The 23,216-nt window shown below is 46.3% G+C and overlaps 8 protein-coding genes across 8 annotated transcripts; 2 read left to right on the forward strand and 6 right to left on the reverse strand.

Annotated features, from left to right (window-relative positions):
• Positions 1 to 4,215: 4,215 nt before the first annotated feature.
• Positions 4,216 to 5,241, reverse strand: N7509_005100 (palmitoyl-protein thioesterase family protein; the record flags this gene model as incomplete). The annotated part of the gene is made up of 1 exon (XM_056629737.1): positions 4,216 to 5,241. One exon carries the CDS (start codon positions 5,239 to 5,241, stop codon positions 4,216 to 4,218), a length of 1,026 nt encoding a protein of 341 aa, XP_056489039.1.
• A 403-nt stretch (positions 5,242 to 5,644) lies between these two features.
• On the reverse strand, positions 5,645 to 6,961 carry N7509_005101 (uncharacterized protein; the record flags this gene model as incomplete). The annotated part of the gene is made up of 3 exons (XM_056629738.1): positions 5,645 to 6,017; positions 6,067 to 6,630; positions 6,756 to 6,961. 3 exons carry the CDS (start codon positions 6,959 to 6,961, stop codon positions 5,645 to 5,647), a joined length of 1,143 nt encoding a protein of 380 aa, XP_056489040.1.
• Positions 6,962 to 7,552: 591 nt separating this feature from the next.
• On the forward strand, positions 7,553 to 8,089 carry N7509_005102 (uncharacterized protein; the record flags this gene model as incomplete). The annotated part of the gene is made up of 1 exon (XM_056629739.1): positions 7,553 to 8,089. One exon carries the CDS (start codon positions 7,553 to 7,555, stop codon positions 8,087 to 8,089), a length of 537 nt encoding a protein of 178 aa, XP_056489041.1.
• A 1,505-nt stretch (positions 8,090 to 9,594) lies between these two features.
• On the forward strand, positions 9,595 to 11,413 carry N7509_005103 (putative C2H2 finger domain protein; the record flags this gene model as incomplete). Its single annotated transcript, XM_056629740.1, has 3 exons — positions 9,595 to 10,373; positions 10,452 to 10,716; positions 10,769 to 11,413. 3 exons carry the CDS (start codon positions 9,595 to 9,597, stop codon positions 11,411 to 11,413), a joined length of 1,689 nt encoding a protein of 562 aa, XP_056489042.1.
• Positions 11,414 to 16,023: 4,610 nt separating this feature from the next.
• Positions 16,024 to 16,741, reverse strand: N7509_005104 (GNAT family N-acetyltransferase; the record flags this gene model as incomplete). The annotated part of the gene is made up of 2 exons (XM_056629741.1): positions 16,024 to 16,277; positions 16,339 to 16,741. The coding sequence occupies 2 exons, from the start codon at positions 16,739 to 16,741 to the stop codon at positions 16,024 to 16,026; spliced, it is 657 nt and encodes a 218-aa protein (XP_056489043.1).
• Positions 16,742 to 19,154: 2,413 nt separating this feature from the next.
• Positions 19,155 to 19,550, reverse strand: N7509_005105 (uncharacterized protein; the record flags this gene model as incomplete). The annotated part of the gene is made up of 1 exon (XM_056629742.1): positions 19,155 to 19,550. The coding sequence occupies one exon, from the start codon at positions 19,548 to 19,550 to the stop codon at positions 19,155 to 19,157; it is 396 nt and encodes a 131-aa protein (XP_056489044.1).
• A 1,087-nt stretch (positions 19,551 to 20,637) lies between these two features.
• Positions 20,638 to 21,224, reverse strand: N7509_005106 (uncharacterized protein; the record flags this gene model as incomplete). Its single annotated transcript, XM_056629743.1, has 2 exons — positions 20,638 to 21,030; positions 21,147 to 21,224. 2 exons carry the CDS (start codon positions 21,222 to 21,224, stop codon positions 20,638 to 20,640), a joined length of 471 nt encoding a protein of 156 aa, XP_056489045.1.
• A 1,217-nt stretch (positions 21,225 to 22,441) lies between these two features.
• N7509_005107 (uncharacterized protein) lies at positions 22,442 to 22,932 on the reverse strand (the record flags this gene model as incomplete). Its single annotated transcript, XM_056629744.1, has 2 exons — positions 22,442 to 22,862; positions 22,913 to 22,932. 2 exons carry the CDS (start codon positions 22,930 to 22,932, stop codon positions 22,442 to 22,444), a joined length of 441 nt encoding a protein of 146 aa, XP_056489046.1.
• Positions 22,933 to 23,216: the final 284 nt, after the last annotated feature.

Genomic DNA, 23,216 nt, shown 5'->3' on the forward strand with positions numbered 1-23,216 from the left:
GACTTCGGAGCAGGAAGAACGCCCTTTATATAGGTGAGTTGGACAGCTGAGATGAGATGAACCTCGTTGACAGTGCTAGCCACCCAATACCCGTTGAACACAAATCAGGTGCGAGAGTGCGAATCTGCCTTGCTATTCAAGATGCCTTTGTGCTGGGCCCATTTGGGGCTGTAGAATGGGCCGTTTCATCCTTTCCTGTCGATCATGGTATGGCCCGTTTCTCGGCCCGCTGAGCTCTCTGTGGTGCCTAAAATAAACTAGGCTCTAAGTGGCAGTGAATGGCTTAGGTCTTACTCTGGGCAGGCCATTGAAGGATTGTTCTTGAATATAAGGCGCAGTTTAAGCCTCCAGTCTTTAGGCACTGACAACCTGAGCAGGCATCAAAATCGCCAGAATTAGATGTTTGTCAATGAAGCCTATACCTGTTTCCGAACAGAAGACGTGCGTACTACTCGTAGTCATGAGCTGTTATCTGAGGTAAAATTGGGGAAAGCTGCACGGTACCTTTTGGTAGGTATCTAATGTATCTAGTGACGTAAATATGACCCATCATGGCAGCTCGCACTTCTTCTACTTTTTGTCAAGTTCATGTAGGGCGAAGGAATCAACACTTGTGAAGCTGAACTCGTGCATAACGGACGGCACTGCCGATCAATGGGGCCAAATGCTTACAGTTCTCCCGGGAACGACCCTTGAGGGACTATGTACTACCTTTCTAATAGCAAAATGTTCCCGTCTCCGTCTATGCAATTGACTTATGACAGTGGGAAGTTGAATATAGGATTTTTTTTCTAAGTCATGTGGTTTCGCCGCTATTAGCAGGACCTAAACCTGTTGCACCTTTCCCCTCATGGTTGTAATGTACCCTTATGCAGTCCAGCTGCAACAATGTGAATAAACAGAAGATTCAAAGTTTTTAGTAGCTCATAGGATAGGTTAAAGGGATCCAGAAAGAAAAACCTGGAACAAACCTGGCGCCTGAAGTCTCAGGTGTCTGACAGAGCTGGGTACATTGCTAAGATAGAGGGCACTCAGGGCGAACATAAACTGGAAACAGTATATTGTTATTAAATAATATAAGGCATGTAATACTCCGCATCCATACTACTAGGCACCCTTCCTTTATGGGACTAGCTCGGTCTCGCGGCTTATCCGCAGGCCTCACCTCCCATAAAGGAAGGGTGCCTAGTAGTATGGATGCGGAGTACTACAAAGACTGTAGTCTCTTCTCTTGTGATGTTCTAAATATCTAGTTAAAAAAGTTTATATAGATTACTTTATCCTCTAAAAAAAGGAAGTCTATATAGTCCGTCTTTAACTAAATGGAATACCTATTCTTGTGAGTTAACTCTACCCACGATACCTGATTCTGAGAATAACTACACATACTTTTGCCAGTAGCGTTTGACAACGGTAATACCTAGCAAGGTCCTGGGCTTAAAGTTTGGTGGTAGCCATCCAAAACGACGGAAATGTTCCAGTCTGGCTCGAGTTCCCTCGCAAAGAATGGGGTCGGTCTAGTTTTGGTGCTTATCTTTCTGAGCTGACTGAATGAGTACAGATGCCATTGAGAAAAGCTAGGATGGATAACTGAGGTGAGAATCCAGAGTCACGGATAACAAGGTTGGCAGAGTTGATTTGAGGAGTGAGTGTTGGTGATGAAGAGAGACTTAGGGTCACTGAGAGAGAGGGGAGAGAGGAGAGCTATCTTATAGGCGCCCGGCGAGACGAGACGAAAAGAGAGGGTGTATAGACGGGGCTTCAAAGGGGAGCCATTTTCGGCGTCGTTTGGTGGCAGGTGGAATCGCAGGGAAGGAGCAAGTGTCCAACGGGCGCCAACTTCGTCGCCGGAGGGTGACTAAGAGTGCTGGGTGGGTGTAAAATAGATGGGTGCTGGTTAAGCGGCGGCTCGTTTTCCAAAATTACGGGTGGAAAGGCGGCCGTTTCTGGCGCCAAAAGCAGCCATTTTCGGCGTCGATTTCACAGGTCCTCATATTCTATGTGTAAATTTTGAGATCAGTATCCTTGAATGGATCAGGTGACTGTGAAAGAAAGGGAACGATAGACTACAAAAGAGGTCATGTGACATAATGCGGTGCCATTTCTAATTCATGGTGGTGGCATTGTCACACCCGTTAGAGGCCCGGAATGACATAAGGGGCACATGATGTGGAGGAAGCCACATTCAACTGTGGCTGGTGGAAGGCTAATTTGGTATAGTAGTATACAAGGCCCCTTTTTCTGCCGGCCTAAATGGCCTTGGCAGTCTGCTGCACCGGTTGCGCTTGTAGAGTTCCGTAATCATGAGGCCTCCATTGAGCTAATTCTTGGTTACCGCAACTAACATCCTACCTTGCCATTTCAACTTTTAACCCTACAAGTTATCTTCACTTCCAAGGTTGTCGACTGGAAAGCAAATTTCTCGAAATTTTAAATATCTTTCTTGTAAACCCCGACTATGGCCAGTTGCATCCATTGCAGATATACCCCTTCCAGCTCTGAAAATAGTGACGAGGAATTAGACCCCAAGATGCTATCCTTACCAGGAGATAAGTCGCCAGAAGAGGCTCGTCTCGAGAAAAAAAGGATGTATCAGGACCCTCCAAGTGTTCCGATGCAATCTCTACAAACAAGAGTCAAGGGTCAACCAGCATGTTGATGGCTTTGTTGAACTACTCTGTTGTGAAGAGGATTTACGCAGGAATTGTCAAGAGGAAATTACTGCACAGGAAAAATACAAGTCCAGCCAGGGCTACTGGAATTCCGATGCCCCATTGCTTAAGCAGAAATTAAGCCAACTCAGCCAATCGAATTGGGCTAAGATACGAGGCTGGTGGTACATGCGCGGTTGGATCCTTGGTAATTCCGGACCCTTGCGACGAGGATTTCAACTATGGAGGTCTAATCCTTCATGGCATATTCATCCAGTGCTTGTTGAAGATTGCAAAGCTAGGGGGGGGGGTGCTGTAGTCGTGATTGCGGGTGCTGTCTTAATCCTGAACGCGCTAATACGTCAGCAGGGGCGTTCGGTGTTGGACATTGCACTCTAAAGTGTGGATGTTGTTCGAGATCTCGTGGGTTTGAATTAGATGAAGAAAAGGAAGAGTATCATGTTGAACATTTCTCGTTCGATAATCAGGTAGATACTATGCTTCATAAGGAGGATCCCTATAAACAGCAAATTCTTCTTGCTTCTATTTGGGGGTTAAGTGTGGACGATTGCTATGATAACTAGAAAAGAGTAAAAGGGTTGCTTCTAAGTGATATTTAAGAGGAGGAAGATGGAATCAAAAAATAAAACTTGTCTTGCTATTTTGTTTGAGCTTCTATTTTAACTTCAAGTTGAAGCTATAGGGTGGCTGTAAGAACCGGATGAATTGAAAGATACAATAGTATTGAACGAAAGTATTACACAGTGGCTTGGTACAACACCGATGTTCAAGGGCCTTCTTATGAAAAAAGTGAACATGATAAAAGTTCCTGGGTTCCTGGTATAGTCCCATGGTAAAGTGCAGCCGATTTCAGCTGCAATATAGGGAGGGGCAGAGTTAGAACTCACTGTCACATGTGTGGCTATATTTATGAGGTTCCTGGCTTACAGTACTAGTAAAGATTTACTTTTAGTTCAATTTAAGGATAACTTTTGTTTATTGCGAGGATACTTGATTTCATTTGAGCCTTGCAAGACAGAATTACGTCAGCTCAAGCGATGGCAGAGTAGGCTATAGATCCATTTCGTTTGGGCTAATTTGCTAAGACTTCATAGCATATTTGAATACCCTGCTGGTGTTTTAGTACTTGCTATGGGAATTATGGGGGTTGGGAAAAGCACTTTTATATCCAAACTTACAGCGGCGGATACTGGCATTGGCCATGATCAGACATCTTGTGAGTACTAGTATGGTGAACCACCCACTGATAGGATCGTAATTAATGACAAGTGGATGATTTAGATACACAGGGTGTTGAATTCCACAGTATAGATATCAAAGACAAGGCTGTGTATATGGATCGGTTGATTTAATAGATAGAATCACAGTTGGTAATGGATATAGCTATAATGCCATACATTGTACAGATAGCCGAAGCCTCGCCATTGAGTCCATTCCCACTCACCAGCAAAATAAAACAATACAAAAACGAAATATCGCTAAAATCGATCAGTTGGACACCATCACACATAAATAGAGAGAAGAGAGAAGAGAACCATCCCCTTTAAAAGCCAGGCTGCATCTGAGCCAACAAGCCCTGGGACCGATAATTTGACTCCTCACTGACAGTCTCCTTCTCAGACAGTCCCTCCTCCTGCGCCCGTAACTCCTTCCCCTTCACACGACCGAAATACTCCTTGAAAGTCCTCTCCAGAACCTTCTCAGTCAAATGCATATGCTGACCAGGAACAGACTTGAACTCCAGTCTACCTGCATCATCAAGACTCTTCAACCCAAGCCAATCCTCCTTATAAAGCGCGCGTTCCTGCAACGGCGTCACAGCCCCACTGGTAATATTAACCTCAGCAAAGAGCGCAGATTCCTTCGGCACGGCAACAGTATCCTCATCGAACATGTACATCGCAAACCGATTCAACGACCCCAACCTCTTCTTATAGTCCACATTCTTCAATTCCCGCTCATTATTTATATCCGCGAGAAAGTTGCTGTGATTCAGATAGTCATCCAAAGATTCAGGATCACGGAAATACTGCGCAGGGACGAGATGACTCTGAACGAAATCCGTCCACTGTCCCGAACGAAGGAGTGCCTCGGCACCGTTACAAATCCAATCACCCGTTTTGCAGTCCTGGAATTCTGAAATCCCGTTATGTTGACTGCCGAATGTGACGAGATTGTGGACGGGTGGGGAATTGCAGCGTTCGATGTAGCCGCGGAGGAACTGGCCTCCTTGGGAGAAACCGAGTGCGTTGATGGCGGGTGCGGATTTGAGGATTGGGTTTGAGGCGAGTTGGGCGCAGACTGTTGAGATTTGTTCGGTTACGTTGCCGAAGAATGTCGCTTGGCGGTCGCCACTGCCTGTGTCGGATAGTCGGATTATGTGGACGTATGTGTCTGGGTTTGTGGTTGTTGCTAGGTCGGCGACGGATTGGAGGCCGTCGCGTTCGAAGTCGTCGCCTAGGCCGTGCCAGATTACGAGGGGGAGTTGGATTGTGCTGTCGGTGTTGGGGAATGCGGCGGTGATGACGCCTGTTGCTAGCGAGGCTATGATTGGGATGAGTCGTAGCATGGTGGCGTAGTTCAAGTTGGTGAAGCGATGGATGGAGGTTGGAGTTGGAGGTTTGGGGAAGCTTCCAAGGTTGAGGCTGGAAATGGACGATGTCGTCAGGTGGAGCCCCGTTGGAAGTTCCAAGTTCGGGGGCCGATCGGCACGTGCCCGAACCGTGGCTTGAACGTGGAGAGCCAAAACTTTGCCGGTGTACTAGTACTTTTCTACTTTCAATTGATACAATAAGACTCCGAGTCTAAGATAGATACTAGTACTACGATTCGAAGTTCTGTTCAAAGATTGGGGCTTATTTGGCCGTGATTGACGTATCTATATTTATCATGACCTGATACACCCGGACATAGTAATTGTTAGTACAAGAGATCGTTGGCAGCCACGGAACAATGATGATTCCTTCTCGTATTCAGAATGTGCTGATTCCAGCATCGGTATTCAGCCGGACAAGCTGGCCAAACACTCTCACCCCTTTGGCCTCGGGGAGACCACTGAAATCAGTATCATGGGATGGATGGTTTGTAAGTGGTGTGTCGATAAGACGAGGTTCCGGCCGCCAGCTTGAGGCATGCTGAGTCTCATTCAGAGGAAACGCGATAAGCGTGGAGACCAGACTCAATGACCTAGAAATATCATGCTGATCAGTATCTGAGTAGCTATCCAGACCCCTTTGCTTTGTGAGCACTTGGCCGTCGATGGTGAAAGGCCTCGGTAGGCTCGGATTGGTCGCCCCGGGAGGGGTGAGAGTCTGCCTGTTACGCTGAGTGGATCCTGCATTTTGGCTGTTCATATTGTGAAATGATCGATCTCGAATAGAGATCCCAGAAGGACTCGTGAATGTTGCATCTTGTAGTATGATTGTTTCTGGGATTGTCGAGGGGGGCCCTGGAGGCCCTTGAGGCATTGGCTGGGTAATCAAGGCTGGAGCGAAGACCGTCGAGGCCTTGCCATGGGCTTTTGACTTTGACCTGTTGGTGAGTATGGGCTGAAGAGTGGGGCGGCGCGGAAATGCTCTGGCCGAGCATAATGGACTCCGACGAGTGATGGCTTGGCGTTATTTCAGATATGATATTGGACTGTAGGTGCAGACCAGTCGGCTGGCCATCGATCTGGATTTGGATCTGGCCTGATGAATAGACATCTCGTTCAGAAGAAAGCCTTTGAGCTTTCCTACGGGAATGGAAGAGGGCTGGGATGGGTCTTCCGTAGGCAGTGGACAGGCGTTGACGGTCCGCGTCGTTGAGTCTACGCCGTTTGCCAAACCGTTCGACTTCCTCGACCGGGGCGAATTTGATACTGAGCGGGCGAGATAAAGATACAGCAGCCCAGTCGGGATTTTGCAGAAACCGGTGCTTGGAGGAGTTGTGAAGAGGAGTGTTGAGGGGTGGACTGGAGCTTGCTGGATATGTTAGTAATATGCCCTGGGCTGAGACCCAAGTATGAATGCAAAGCAAGACAAGGCAAGACAAAGCGAAACAGCGCAATAGTGCTAAAACAATAGCTATGATATCGGTACTGACTCGTCTTGCCTTTCCTCGACCAGTTCGGTGCCTTCGTCCACTGTGAGCTCGTCTCTCAGATTGAGAAAGCCCGGGAAGGAAACCGGCTGACGAGACCCTCGGTCATTGGCACGCTGGCGGGACTTGGCAAAGTTTTGTCTCTGAGTTTGAGAGAGGGTGCCCTTGCGATCAGAATGGCGACGCAATTGGCCGCCAGTCCAGTTCATATTGAAGTGTGTGAAGCGTGTGCATGGAGTGTAGATACCCTTCTTGGGTTAGTGTGAAGAGGGAGTGCCCACTTCTGCCAAGACCTGCTGACATAACCCGCTTCACACACAAAACTGGCGCCTCACTTTTTCCAACTTTCTCCTTCATCCAATCGTCCCAATGATGGACATGACCATGGAACATCGCAGTCTCAGCGCATGCGCTGTCACTGTCTGATCACTGACCTCCAGCAATCACTGATTCTCACTGCCCCACCTGGTAAGCACTCCCCTGTCTCGTTTGAATTCCGTCACACACACACACACACACACACCCCCCCCTCAAGCCAAGCCAAGCTCGAGACCGAGCTCGAACTTGAGCTCAACTTGGATGATGAACAAATTTACCAAAGCATAGTTCAACTGAAGATCTTCGGATTGCTGAACGACAACCTTTATCCATCTTTCTTTTCTGACTCTCCACTTGTTTCTGGAAAACTTTACACATCAACTTGATGAGGGATCATTGGCTAACAGATGATGATCCAGATACCCAATCTCCGAGAGTTTCTGCATTGCTGCCCAACGTGGGTCTCGCCCCGGCCCGCCAGGATGGCGTCGTCATTCTATGGAGGAGAGTACGGTAGTTGCAGTCTTAGTTTTAGTTTTAGTCAATACGAATGCAAATCAAATGCGAATGCAAGTGGTTCTCCTGTACATTGTAGCCTCGACTCCCTGCACCAACATCAAACATCATCACCGCATCCCGCTGCCGCTGCCGCTGCACCTGACTGCAACCTCTCTTCCGCATCACCCCGACGTGGACGACTCTCCACCACACAATCTCCATCAGCGCACGAAGAGAACATGCCGATCGTTTCAAATGAACATCATCCTGCAGCGTCAGCCCTGGCTTCCATCCAATCATCATCATACAAGTGCACCGCCAAGTCCACTAGACGCGGGTCTCGTCTCACCGCTACAAACACCCTCTCCTCTGATCCACTCGGATCCCGCCAACGCAAATTCCAGCATGCAGATGCCATCACCCTCGACCAAATACTGGCTCCTCGCTGGTGCCAACAGGGCAGGTCACCGCTGCGCTATGCGACTCTGGCACACGCTTTGATAGGCCCCACTCTCTCCTGAACTCTCCTAAACTCTTCTGAACCCGCCCGCGTGGGCTCCGGCCGCTTCTAAAAAGGCTGCTGATCCCCCCCGTTCCTCTCTTCTTCTTTTTTTCTCTTTCCCAACTCAGGATACCCCTTTCTCTCTTGCGATCATCTACAACAAGACAACTTTTAGTACATATACCCCTATTCGCCACTCAGTCCCTGGACCCTCGGACAACCATCTTGCCTTTTAACCCAAACCTTGCCCTGGTTTATCTTGCCCAAAGGACTACTCTCTGCCACTTCTCCCGGAACTGGACTTTGCTTTGCTGTTTTCCAGGCTTTTTTTAGTCTGCATTCGATACGAAACACATCAGGTAGTCCCCGTCACCTTTTCATTCTACTTTTCCTATGCGCACTTGTCTTTATTCCTTTGCTCTTCCGCTTGCTCTTTTCCCGGATCTATACAACTGGACCTGTACCCGTCGCCGCTTGTCAATATATACTTCCCTGGACCTCGACAATCTCAATTTATTCCCCTGGACTCCCTGGAACCTATAGTTAGATCCGTTGATCTAGCTGGATGCTACTGCTGCTGCCACTCTTGGCAACTCCAAAGAATAATGTCTTCTTTGCCATGGATGCTCGTCGGCGACCCGCTGACCGAGCTGGACTCTCATGAGTGCTGTTTAATGATTGCACACTCAACCGATACTCCTCCCACTGGACATTCTCCCTGGATTGATTTTCTATCTTGACACTGGCCTAACCTGACCTGACTTTGACCCATGGATCTCCCTCTCTTCAACCCTGAAGTCGAGTGGATGGACTGCTTGCTTCTTGCTACTCCCTGGATTTCTTGCTACTGCTTCTACTGGACCCAACTGCCCTGGATATTTTACCACCCCAGCCTAAGGAAATATAATTATCTACCCATGGAATTCTTGATCACCAGCCGTGAACCTCAGCCAAACCAATGGAACTCTCCCTGGACCTCGTGAGACCTTTCGGTCTCTCTTGAGATACGAAAGAGAAGCGTCCGCTTCTGGATAACTCACTCTGGCCACTGACTTATAATGGATCCGACTTGTCACAATGGCTTCTGGCCGAACTAAGAAATAATGCTTTCTTAAAACACTGGACAATCCCCTGGATCATCAAGCTTCGACAACACTGTAGCCTTGACAACAAGTGAACTGGACTCAACCGTTACCCTACTACTGGCAACAGGCTCTCACCGAACATCGAACTTGAAATGGACCCAACACGCGCTGCGTTTACCCCGAATTCCCCAAGGACCCTTGCCGACCTCCCTAACCTGGATTATTTTTCCTCCCACGAGCTTTTGGTGCGTCCAAATCTTAACGCCTGAGCACTGCTTGCTTTTGCTAATAACTGGCAGGTTTTCGAACTCTGGACCCCGGAGCTAGCTTCTTTACTTTTGCTTTCTGCTTTTTTATTTATCGTTTTTGAAAGGTGTAAGATTACTGACTTGATGATGCTTTCTGTAGTGCTTTCCAACACACATTCACACATATCACAATGTCTCCCAGGACAAGCAACGAGCCCGAGAGGCTCTCTCTTTCTCAGTCCAGACACGCCTCCATGGTTACAGGAATGTCAAATATGGCCCCAAGAACACTCCAGGATGATGAACTGTCGAGCCATGACACTTCGTCTTTGTGCTCAATTCCCCATGGAAACCACCAGGACATTAAAGACTGGAACATGAACACTACAGACTCCCTCGACCAGGCCATGTCTTCCAAGGAATCCCCTCACATGCAAATGCTTGCTTTCCAAATGCCTTCTCAACTCATGACCCCCACGGTCGGACCACATGATGTGATGTACACAGGCGTGGACTTCCCAGCAGTTACAGACCTGCATGATCATAATGAGTTGCCGCGGGATATTTATTCCTTTGTGGATCTTTCTTCCATGGATAATGATGTCTATGTACAGTCGAGCACACCGGATGATGCTCTCTCTGTTGCACACAGTTCCCACACTGAGGATGGCCATTTCATTTCCAGCCACGAGCCGTGGAATACTATGATGCCTGATGGCTACCCCGGAACTACCCTTGATCAACTGTCATCCAGCATTTTCCAGACTGTGCCAGTCTCTCCACCCCTGACGGAAGCTAGTAATGATCTTTCTGTTACTTCCTCTTGCTCCCATCCTGGATTTCCTTCATATCTCGCGCCTGATGATACTCTCCTTGGAGACTACACCACATCGCCAATGGCCGCCCACGGAATCAACCCTGCCGAGCCTCTGTTCCCTACCCCTCCTCTCAGCGAAAAGGACCCTAACAGGTAGGTTCTAGCTAAGCCGTCATGAACAGGCAACCGAAAAAAAGGCAAGGATTTAATCTAACCCCCTTCCCCTAACAGGACTATGCGGCCTTCCAAGCCTGCCCGCCGAGGTGCACTCCCAAATGGCTCCCAATCCCAGGTCAAGCAGGAATCTGAGCTCTTCCCACCCCTCCGTGAGCCAACCCGACAGAGATCCAAGGAAGGTTCCGAGTCTCGCAGCCCGCGGGAGCACCCCTACTATTCCATGTCCACCCAGAGTGACGGAAAGTACTACTGCCCTTTTGCCTCCGGAGATAAGCCATGCAACCACCCCGCCACTACGCAAAAATGCGCTTACCAGCAAGTTCCCTATCTCGCTTTTGAGCACCTTATAGTCAAGAAATTATCGCTAACAGACCGCCTATAGCAAATATCTGGATTCTCACCTGAAGCCCTACCGCTGCAAGGTCCCTGCCTGCGTGGATACCCAATTGCGCTTTTCTTCCAACGCGTGCTTGTTCCGCCATGAGCGCGAAGCCCACGGATTGCATGGCCACGGAGACAACCCTCACCTCTGCCTTTGGAACGGATGCGAACGATCCATCGCTGGAAATGGATTCCCCCGTAGATGGAACCTGTACGACCACATGCGCCGCGTGCACGACTACCAGTCCTCTGAGCGCCTTAGCTCCCCAGAGACCTCCCCTACCGTCGTCCCGGCCAAGAAGAAGGAAGCTGCCAGCCGCAAGAGACGTGGAGTCACCGGCCCTACCCCGGCACCTACCATGAAGCGTACCCGCTCCGTCCACTCCCACGGACCGACCAAGGCCAACCAGGCCACTGTCCAGTACGGACAGCGCCTGCAGAATGCCGAACGGAACTTCTACCAGTGCCACGCACGTCTCCTTGAACATGTCGGAAAAATGACTCCGCTAGACACGTCGTCGCACGACCAGGTCAATGCCACTCTCAATGAGCTTTTCACCCTTGGACTCACCTACCGCCAACTCGACGCGAGCCAGGTTTCTCAGATGCCGCACGGACTGCCCCTGCCCGCGTGAAGAGACACCGAGGATCCTGTGAATCTTGATCGAACATTCGAAAAAGACGCCACAGCGAAGGATTTTCTCAGGACCCCGCGAGGACCATTTTAAAACTTACCCACCGTGGACTCAAATGGACGCGCTGACTGCCGTGATATTTCAACACCTGGATGGCCCACTTTCATCGTCATCACCAAGGGCTTGATTTGCAATTGCAATTGCACTTGCGCCTTTCGCCCAGGAGATACACCCACTCCCTTTCCCTCTTCCCTCCGGTTCAACCCCGCATAAACCAGGTCGAGGAAAGCCACCAGGCATCACGGTTCTTCCAATTCCAATTCCACTTCCCCCGGATCGATGAAGGCATCGCAACGCGTGCACTGAAGCCGGGCACTTCACAGCACCGCACGCAGGATTTCAAGGAATCTCTGAAATTGCCCCTAAAATTCTGGCTAAACAACTGGAAATTGAGACTCAGAGTGAGAGTTGAAGTACTTACTGCAGTGCAGTGCAGTACAGTACCTCACCTCTGGGGTGGACGGGATTGAAGATCAGGTGCATCAGTCACCGATCTCATCCAACTATGAAATATGGAAATATTCGACAGTAGAATTGGGGGACTGGGAGGTGTTTTGATTTATAGAGTGCATTGTTTTTTTGTTTTTGTTCTGATTGTTTTGTTTTGCACTGCGTTCCATCACCCCTTTAAAATATCAAAAATATTATGAAAATGAAAGAAAAATTGTCTATATTTATCTTGTACGCTTGAAACTCTAGGATCATAGTCAAGAGAAATAATTGGAAGTGGACAGCGCCCTGGCTGAATCTAGTGTACGAGTAGTAGCCGCTGTCAGCCCCTTCGCTCCCCCTGATAGTATGTACCGTGATACCAGCCGGTAGTTCCCAGAGACAAACAAGGATTGAGACTATGGCAAACTGTTTTGTTTCATTTAATTCGTATTTATTTTGTCTTTGTCTCTTCGGTGGTGTATATAAAGCCACTGTCCAGTTATACAGATTTTGGTGCACTTACTGAGCCATCTTCCATCTCCTATCTCTGACTCTTCCTACAAATTTGATCAACGGATAGCTCCTTCGAAGATGCGGGGTGTCTTACGGGGACCCAACTATGTTCTTGAAACAAGAATCAAGTTCCTCAATAGCTCCAAGATAGCCAATCGACCTAGGTGGTCCCCCCGCAACCATTCCAGATTCAGACCTACTGTGCTACGGAAATCTAAAGTGATTCCATATTCTCCCAATCGCTTCAATGATCTGCCCGAGGAATTAGTGCAACTTACTACAATTCTTTTGGAACCTAACGATTTGCGCTCAATCAGCTCGGTCTGTAGAAGGTTATATCGGAGCAGCCGGCACGAGGTTCGCTGTATCTTCTTCACACAACTAAGAACAGACCTATCCCTCAAGTGTCTCAGAGGTTTGAGCGCCATATTATTGAACGATCCAGTTCTGAGTTCCTATGTTAAAACGCTGGAAGTGATATTTAACGGCAAGCTTGGAAAGGGCTTATCATGGAAGAGAAATTTCTGCAGTCCTCTACATTCAGGGAAACCCATTAAACTGTGGGCCAGGCTTTTGTCTCAACTAGTGAATTGTGCGTCGTTCATTCTCGCTCCGGCGACTCATGAACTCTATCGCGGTGGCAATTGCCAAAAATATCCTACGCCCATCGAGATAAACACCTTTCTGGAAATTATTAGGGAGACTGGCATATCTGTAAAGGACTTTTCCGTGAGAACGAGAGATTGCAAGTTTTGCGGGACAGGGAGATATGCCGGTTTCACATATCATCTGGACCGATATATCGACCCTCGCGATATTCAACTTTGGAGTCTACAGTTCTTTCATGCTTCTGTGCATGTGCAAGTCGGATATCTTGAAAGTAGCATGATCCGATCTCTCAGGGATCTATCACGGACGTCGTCAAATGTTATAAGCACCGCTAATCCGGACGTGGAGAAGTTCCGAAAACTGAGACTTAACTTCAATCTCCCGCCGGAATACCGAGTAGACAATCGCTTCGACCTTAAGAGAATCAGTGTGCTATCGGTGGATGATGCGGGTCCGTACTATGAGACTATGCAGGATAGGAGGGCCATGTTGCACGGAAGAATACATATAGCTCGACCAGTCATAGACAAGTTCGGATTCCAAACCGATGGGTTTTCGTTTGACCAGCAGATTCAGCAGATTGTGGATGGCCAATGTAATTGTCCATCATGACCAGCTAGCCTCTCTTGAATCTTCTCGCTACTAGTAGACATTCGTTACACATTTGTATCGCGTCCTTTATCTTACGTAGAATCTCTCTGTAGCATTTCGTCATAAAAAGCTTCCAGTAAACAGTCAGAGGGGGATATTGCCCACAGTGCTATATTACCTATGGCAAAAGAAGGCAGAGAAAAAGATTCAAAAAACCACCGATATTTCCAACCGCGCTTTCTTTGACTTGGCAAATTCAAAGGAACACGGACCAAGTTATATTTAGAGCAGGACCATGGTGGTATATGAGCATAGCTGGAAGGAACTTGAAGAAATATCTGGCCATTGGCCATCCTAATACGTTTAATATTCGGGGGATTATGGCCAAAGCATCGTGGAAAATGACATAGTATTTCTCGAAATTGTTGCGGCTACGATGCTAGCTAGGCACTCACTATCACAGCTAAAGATGGGTATGACTGAATTAACTCTTAGTGACACGCCACTACAGAAGCACCCGACTTCGGTTTCCATAGCGCGAACATAGAGATGTTCTTTTAAACCCTAATCACATTATCCATATTGCCGGATATGGTTACTCCCGTACTTTGTCTCATATTTCAGTTCGAAACGATAAAATTCAAATTGACGAGCGATGTAATTTTACGTATTATTACTGATCTAAAAACAACAATCCTGTGGTATTGTTGTCCCAATACTCATCTAAACTCTAGCAACAATTTACCCTCTGAATCCTCTTAAAATAGTATAAAATCTGAACCCTGGGCAGCGTAAGATAATTATATATATAATAAACAGTAAGAAAAGACTGACTATATCTTAAATAGCTAAGCTGGCAAAATATACTAAGGGTTCTATTACTAATATACGTAAGAAAATACGATTATTCAAACAGTCCTAATACTCCTAAAATCCCTCCTGATCTAGTACTAATTATTACTTCTGTAATACTAGATATCCTTTATAACTACCTCGCTAAGATACCTAGCCTCTATCTCAAAGAGATAGCTAAGTTCCTTTTAGATGAGTTTAACGTATTACCATCGCTATCTAGTATCCAACGTGCTCTTTCTTGGGTTGGATGGATATAAGAAGATAGCCCAGTAGAATCTAAAGAGCAGAATCCTTAACTACGAGATTTCTACTAATATAAACTATCTGAGTTCTATCTATACTACCTTGTTTTTATTGATAAATCTGGATATGATAAACGGGTAGGCTATAGGTAGACTAGTTGGTTACTATTAGGTGTAACACCAGTATAAGTATCTAAATTCTATCAGGGCTAGTACTATCAGATATTGCTAGTGTATACTCAGGAAGGTATTCTTCTGTCTTATATTTTTAAAGGTTTAACGGATGCTGTGCTGTTCGAATTATTTATTAAGCAGCTGCTCTAATACTGTGGAAGGTAGCCGGAGCTAAAGTCTATACTTATTATAGATAATATATCCTTCTACTATTTAGACTGAGCTAAACAGTTATACAAGTATCAGGTTGCTATACCCCCTACCTTACTCTCTAGATTTCAACCCTATTAAGGAGTTTTTTACGAAGCTGAAGGCTTATATCAAGAAAGCTTGGCCAAGTTTTGAACAGGATCCTGACCAAGGGTTCCATGCCTTCCTTCGGTAGTGTGTCTATGATGTTGGTGCAGAACAGCAGAGCGCTGAAGGCTATTCCTGCCATGCAGGCTTAATGATAGAGAAGATATAAGTGAACCGCCGTGCTAGGAAGCGAGGCCTCTGCAATAAATAGCATAAGCCAGCCAGCTCATATGTAATCCCCCCTTGTTATTCAATTTCGCACTTGTTTGATTTGTTCTTTGAGGTGCTTAAATCAACAATATCCTATGTCTGGCCCTTGCTCTACAGAGAATTTCGAAAACAGTCTCCCCTCTGGACACACGCTGTTGTTTCTCGGCTTGTACCCGTGACGAGGCTGAACCGTAATAGGATGGCCCGGTGAGTCAATGGCCAATTAACTGGAAAATAGATTATGGCTGGATTGTTCCATTGTCAAAGCTGTTTTAATTACACAAAACAAGGTGCAGAAGGTCAGGACGGATCGTAGGATATTCGTATGGACTGATACTGAGGGAACCAATAAATATGATTGATTGATTGAAGAAATATCTTAGAGACTGCTGTTGAAGTGTCTCTAGGCTTCAGGGGCTAAATTTTGTACAACATGAGTATCCGAGTTGATCCGGTTTGTCATACCAAACATATGGAGAATTGGGTGGCCGCTGAATCGTCCAATCTCTAGTAGTAAAATACTGTACTACCTCGTATCGACAAGTCATCTCCATCCAAGTCATCTTGATTGTACTATCATTGCTGATATAACACCATGGGCCGTTTCTCTGTTGGCTGATGCCAAATTCATGGCTTCCAAATAATACCAGTAAGTCGGAAGATCCCGAATCCGCTATTTTGCGGTGCGTATTTTCGTAGATCAATATCTACGTGCCTTGTTTCTTTGAACCCAAGTTTATCGAAAAAGCCATATGCAGGTGCCTCTGCAGCGGTAGCAAGTGGAATGGCCTCTGCTCTAGCTCGGTCAAATCCAAGCTGGAGTAAGCTGGAGCCTACACCTTGTCGTTGGTATGATGGCTCGACGCACAAGTAGACCAATTCTAGATACAATTTATGGTATTAGCAAAGACACCATTCAAACCCGCTGCATGGAAGCCCTACCATAACGGTCAATATTTTCCGTTGCCTTGCTTATGGCTATGTTCGCCGCATTTACTTCTGCAAGGACACCAGGGTTCATTCCCTCCGGGACATTGTGCCCATTGTCTGCGGACTGGGCAGGGGCCATTGAGTCTCCTTTGGCGGCCGTCTTCCTCGCCAGGACAATGTAGCCGATGATCGCATTCGATTCACCATCAGTCGCCTTGAAACATTCCATCGAGGAGTCCGCAAATGCACCTTCGACAGCTCCTGTGTACTGCTTTTCCTGGACAGGATCATTGGGCCACGGCTGATACAGAAGACGATTGATGCTTAGAGAAAGCTTTGCGGAGTGTATGAATTTCGATAGAAAGGCAAGATCTGAGCTTTCGACGGGGGATATGGTGTGCTTCGGGCCAGCCATTTTCGTAGAGTATTCTTTTCACACGCAGGAAGATATCTGGAATTTTTTCGCACCAGCCTGTCGCAAACGAATTTAAATATTCCAGAATGTCTCTTTGTTGCCTGGCAAGTGACTGATGTAGGAGGCTGGGACTGTCGAATTAACACCCGGATTGAATGCTTCCGACTTGACCCACTGCGTACTCGTATTAAAGAAATTCCAAATCGAGGCATGAGACCCGAAGTGCCCACTTCACTCTTTTATGAACATAGGAATTCAAATCAAAGCGAGTTGACCCCTATCCGCTCGCATGGTAAACCTTTCTGCCTGGACTATCGCGGATGCATCCCAAAATCTCGAATCATGCTGCACCGTCATGGATACGTAACTGTTGATAAAAAATTGGTATGCCTGCTTTGCGTCCCCAAAAGTGATTAGCGGGTTTCATTGGAGCCTTCGATTCGGGTTCGGGTTCGGTAGTCGATCGCCATGTCATGATCAGCGAGCTGTGCTCGTCTGCCTCCAGTTGAGTGGGGCCATGGCAATATGGTGTAAAATATCAGTCAAATTTCGGAAGCCCAATAGGTAAACATTTTCGGTCTATATCTTTTGAGGTGGTGTAAAATAGGTGATGGATGTAATTACTCCTCAGATAAGAGCCTATATAGAGATAAAGTAATCACAGGTACACTACCATTTTGTACTAGTAAAATATTAACTATTATTAGAGAATATAGTACTCCCGTTATTAGCATATTAACTTTTTTTAAACTTCTTCCTACCTAACTTTCCAGAATTAGATCTCAACAAATATCACCAGAAATATCATCATAACTATCTAGAATACCACCCTTATCAATATAGTTAATAAGCTATTCTAGATACAGTGTGAGGATGCTCAGATGCTCACAGAGATCAACGTACGGCGTAGCATACGAAGCAAAGGAAGCAGTAGCTGTTCGACGAAAGTAATAGCTTGAGGAGAAGAAGAAGGAGGAAGCTGAGATGGAACTAAGTACATGTAGGCGTGGATGCCTAAGTGGATGCCATCTACGTCAGGCATCTGCGAATGGTAACAACCCCAGTTCGTTACATACAGAGTCCTAAGTTTATAGTATTTCTTATCCTTCAGATCCTCCCAGCACTAATCAGACTTATACAGACATAAACAGACATTATATTATATAAGCTCGTATATATATTCACAGGTCAAAGGTTATCTAGTAACCTCTTCCTCTACTATAATATATACCTTATGTTTAGCTAATATTTTGCTAGTTACAGATATATATCCTCTCTTTTCAGATTTTCTTAGCAGAGACATAGAATAGCTATTATTATCCTTCCTATAAGCAAAGACGATCTTAATTATAAGCTTCTTACCTATACAAAGTAGATTACTCTATTTATATAGTTACTTCTCTGCTAAGGTCTAGTTTATATTAGTAGAAATACAAAACTTTTTCTAGTTTTACTTACGACTATTTATTTACTTTGACTATAATAGCTATACCTTCTGATCAAACTTACTGATAATACTTCTTTTTTATTTACTGTATATTTTCAATATTTATTTATAAACTCTTTCCCTAGTAATCACCATAAACTATAACCAGATCTTCCTTAGTTACTTTACCTACTGTTTTACAGTAAAGTATAAGCCTATACAAAATATATCTCAGTAATAGCTTATTATATTTACTACCTTCTTCCTATTCAGCTAATAAGAGAAAGTCAAGATAATCAGACTACAGTTAATCTATAGCATACTTAGGGACAGAGCTAGAAGAATACACAGTAGCAGGCGTACGAGTAAATTTACTAGATATAGAAGCATTATCTAAATTTCTCTTCTAGCAGTTAACTATCTAGGTTTAATAAGCATTATTATCAAAAAGATTATTAGTTATTATAAATATCTACAGAGTAGTATAACCTAAGCAATATTATAAGACATTAGCCAGTTATCTCTAATATCTAATAAGATTTAAAGCCACAGTATAATAATAAGTAATAGTAGAGATCCAAAAAGTAAACCTTACTATTAAGACTTACCTATTACCTTGACCCCAGATAGACCCCTAGGAAGCATCAAGCGCTGCAGTAAAGCCACAGCAAGATACAGAAGAGAGAAGCTGACACTTTACCAGTTCAGATGTTACTTCGTTTACAGTATTTGCTACGTTTATTTAGAACCCTCCAGAAACTCCAGACTTGTAATTTTAGGCCTTAGTATCTGTGTTACAATCTATAAAAAAGGAATTAGTATTATTGCTGGTATGAACAGAACGTATTATTTACTTGTATCATGTGGTTAGGGTTTGAAAGAGCATCTCTATGTTCGCGGCATAGAAACCGATGTCGGGCGCTTCTGTAACGCTAAGACACACTGCCGGTCTGAAGGCAGCGCGCACAATACGCTTGTGTTGGTGGTTTAAACACTCCAGATGATACGCCAGAAGTCGGCGACGAAAGGACCACCGTCCTCCAAAAGCTCTTGGAAATACTGATTTTCGCCGATTTTTCCAAGAACAGAAATGACATAACGCGTTACCATGTTTCTCAGAGGATCAACCTGGCCGCCATGATTCGGTGGTGTGTTCAAATAGACGAATCGAACAAATTCAATAATGGAAACCACCCCCGTATCGTACAGTTTGAAGGTGCTCAGTGTTCGATAAAGCTTGAGAATAATGAGTCGACGCAAAGGCTCGATACCGTATTTGTCGGCTAGGACGTAGAGTTTGGCTTGTCCGAGAAAGACAGGGTGGGAATTCTCCCAGGAGCCGGTAATCCTGGGTGGTGCCAGTGTGAGGCTTGTTCTACACATAGAATATAAGGACCTGTGAGATCGACGCCGAAAATGACAGCCCCTGGCGCCAGAAACGGCCGCCTTTCCACCCGTAACCTCCACCAGCTGGCCCCCGCTCGGCCGCCCCATCAACCTTAAACACCACTACTCTGCACCCGCCAAGCCCTGCTATCAAACATCACCCCACCAGATAGTTTCCTCTTCCTTCCCTTCCCCAGTCTTGATACCTTCGCTTGATACACAGGGTCTCCACCGTTTGCCTTTGGCTGGTAACAGGCAAAATATTATATAATCCAGGGGGGTAGGGGTGTCGAAACTCATGAACCGTCAATATATTTACGCATATTTTAGTCATCTGCAGGCTGCAGCTCGTCAAAGCTGAGGCTTCTTTATAAACGTTTGATCAACCTGATTTCGAGAGGACCCCCTTCCCTTCCCAGCCTCCAATTCTGAGTCTTCTTGCACACTCTGTAGTTTGATAAATTCGTGGCCTTTGTCGCCAACCAAGGCGTTCCTATAGCTGCCATCAGAGTGGCGCCTCCCCGATATTTCGCAGCTATACCCTGTGCTTCGAAATATACTATGTCGGCCACTCTCATGGTATTCTCTTTCCCTTGAAGTGAGGAGCCGGGAGGTGTGTACCTCGCGGAAGAAGGGCCGTAAGATAGGAATGCATTGCACCAAGATCGTCCCGGCCACTTCGGATGAGTACCAAATGTTAGACATTCCGTTATTCCCTGTGTGGAGATATCGCCAACTTATCAGCACTGTTGAATAGAAACAGAGACTCAGCAAGAATGGTTCTTACAGTAATACCAAGCATCGTGGGTGTTCGATACGTTCTTCCAGGCCGTTCTTACAGCTGTAAGAATCGCAATTCTGGAATGGTCTTAGTGAACTATCCTTCACTGAGAGCGACTTCGCTGCAAGTCCGAGACGTCTGAACTCACATAGCTCCTAAGCTTAACGTGGCGCTGAGAGCGATCTTCTCATTTCTCCTCATGTTCAGTTTCCATGCGATAATCCACGGAAACAGCGCGAAAACAAAGTCCATAATGACGTTATAAACTAGATATCACATTGTCAGCTCACAGGCCACAGTTCCTCATACCATCTCCCAAGTAGGGATTGACCACGCACCCTGTCCTCCCTCCTTAACACCGTTCCGGAATTTGTTATAAATGCAGAAATTGAGCCGATACGACGCCTGATAGTCGTCTGCGCCATCGCAGACCTTCGCCCATTGGAGGATACACTTGAGGATCATGAAGATATTCATAGTGGCTATGCAAAACCACAGGACGTAATTCTGCCATTGGTTGCTTATGCGTAGCAGTGTAACGCCAAAGGCCGTCTTGGACCATGCCTGCCCGATAAGCGTGCCGCACGACGTGATGTTAATGATGATGTGCATGTGTTTGTCCCACTCGCCGGTCTGGCTGACATATCCATTGGCGTATTCCCAGCATATCAGGATATTGTTTATTAAGAGGACCGCCTGTGTGCGAGAAGCTTGTTAGCAGCGCGTCGTCGGAGCCATCGACTGAAGTGTGAATGGCGCGTGAGAGACTGGAAAGTCATACCCATGATGCTACGAGAATGTAATCATCGTACCAGAGCCCCTGTAATCTGGTGAACTTCACCCAGATCCGCAGGCCCAGGAACACCGAGGCACCGCCAAATAGACACCATAGTCCCACGTTAACTTCCTTCGTCGGATCAACAAATGTCAGCATCGTGACGTCCGAGCTGTTGTTGTCGCGGGGTATTACGAGCGACGGTACTGGCATTATTGTATAGGTGCTGCCGGAAAATTTAGTAGGATCTTCAAGAGGACGAAGGAGTGATTAGGAGTAAAAGGTCAGGCCCGCATATTCAAACATATGCGTTGACATAGGAGCAGTAGCGAATTGCTTCAAACAGGGAGGAAGAACTGGTAGAGAGAAGAATTGCGAAGGCCAACTCGACCACTTTCCAGAATCTCTCAGGTGGCTGCACACGTGAGGGTTGTTCAGGAGTACAAAAAAGCCACGAGTAAGATTATTCGTTTTGAATTGGCAGAGGGCTATCTTATAGGTGGAATGTGGGGCGGAATTTGCCCAAGTAGTTAGCTTACCCCGTTCCTAGAATTAGTGCATTTGTTTTCCGTACCACATCTGGATTGCCTCCGACTCTTAGGCTTGTTTATCTGCGGGGATGGGAAAATAATGGGGCTGGCGAAAATGGCATCAAAATTGGAGATCCTCTCAACACCACTCCTATATACCTTGGTGGCCAAGGGCGCCGTCGTGATGGTCTAAAAGTCTCGGTATGAAGGAAAAGCTGAACTCTCGCTCCTGCGTCGACCGTCAATGCTCTACATCACCTCCAGCATAAGTGTCTGCGACCTTTTTTAGTCATAAATGTCGGCCGTCAACCGAATCTCCGAAGATGGCACGCTAGGGTTTGAAGGAAGCATCTTTGAGACCTCCAAGACCTTCTCGCCCTTCTCTTCGTTGCTACCCAACATCCTTTATCATCCCGAACAGCATAGCCTACTCTTTCCTATGGGGAGAACGAGCTGCGTCGGATTGAGCGACATAAGCGACGTCTCAGGTAAAATGATAGGGGCAGTGCGTCCGGCTGAAAACCAAGGCGAAGTGGCCGGTGGGGGCGGATACGAAAGAAAGGGGGCGGCAACGAGTGCAAGGTAGAGGAGGGAGAGAGAGGAGTTGAAGGGAGGGAGAGAGAAGAGAAAGAGGGCAGGCCTCGTCTTTCATGTCGGGGCAATGGAAGAGGAGGTGACAAGACAGCGTGTTACGGTGTATTATGGCGCGTTTGGCCGAAAACGGCAAATCTAACCATATCTAGTAAATCACAGGACCCAATATTACAAAGATAATCTTCCGTGCTCGCAATGACTAGACTCCTTAAGAATGCAAATCGTAGCTTTCCAGTCTCAAAGCTTCGTTCCTTGTACATGATTTCTTGGTCATCACAAATCGTGTCCTCAGCCGGAGGTATTTCATTCGAAGGCTCCAACAGTTCAGGCACGGGTTCAGGCACGGGTCAGGCACGACCTCTTCAAACTCCGCTTCTGGGAGGGTTCGGCCTTCAACCAGGCGAGGTGAAGGAGGTATGTAGTTTTTGAAATAGGCGAATTCGCATAAGCGAATGAATGTGTCGATATCGATCTCTGACCAGTCGACATGTTTTGCCTTGGCCTCACGCATTCCACCATTCATTAGAGGGTTAATACTTGGAGAAAGCTCCGCCAGAGCGGAAGAATGAACGACGAATTCCTTCCTTTCAGTGCCTACCGTGAACGTGAACAAGGGCGAGACAAGATGTCTTCAGAGTGTCAGTCTCTGATCAGCACAAAGCAATGATGAAATGCCTACCTCCCAAGGGAGCTCTCCATTTTGAGTGTTCACAATATGGCAATGGTTAGATTGGGACAAATTTGGTGACTAGACATGATTCGTTTAATGAAGACGAGATCGAAGAAAAACTTGTTGATAGATGGATGTGGAAGGAGGAAACTTCGACTACTTAGTGAATGTGCGGGTCATGGCAACCTGGATGCCTTAGGCCGCTAGGCTGCATGCCATTTAACATTTGACGTAGTATGCTTATTGTTTTATATTTCTGTTTCTGTTTATACTGGGGTTATGAAAATGTTAAACTAGCTTAGATTATAATTAT

The sequence above is a fragment of the Penicillium cosmopolitanum genome (genome assembly GCF_028827165.1).
Source record: "Penicillium cosmopolitanum strain IBT 29677 chromosome Unknown utg000006l:49.0-5199605.0:1.0-5204138.0, whole genome shotgun sequence".
Taxonomy (NCBI): Eukaryota; Fungi; Ascomycota; class Eurotiomycetes; order Eurotiales; family Aspergillaceae; genus Penicillium; species Penicillium cosmopolitanum.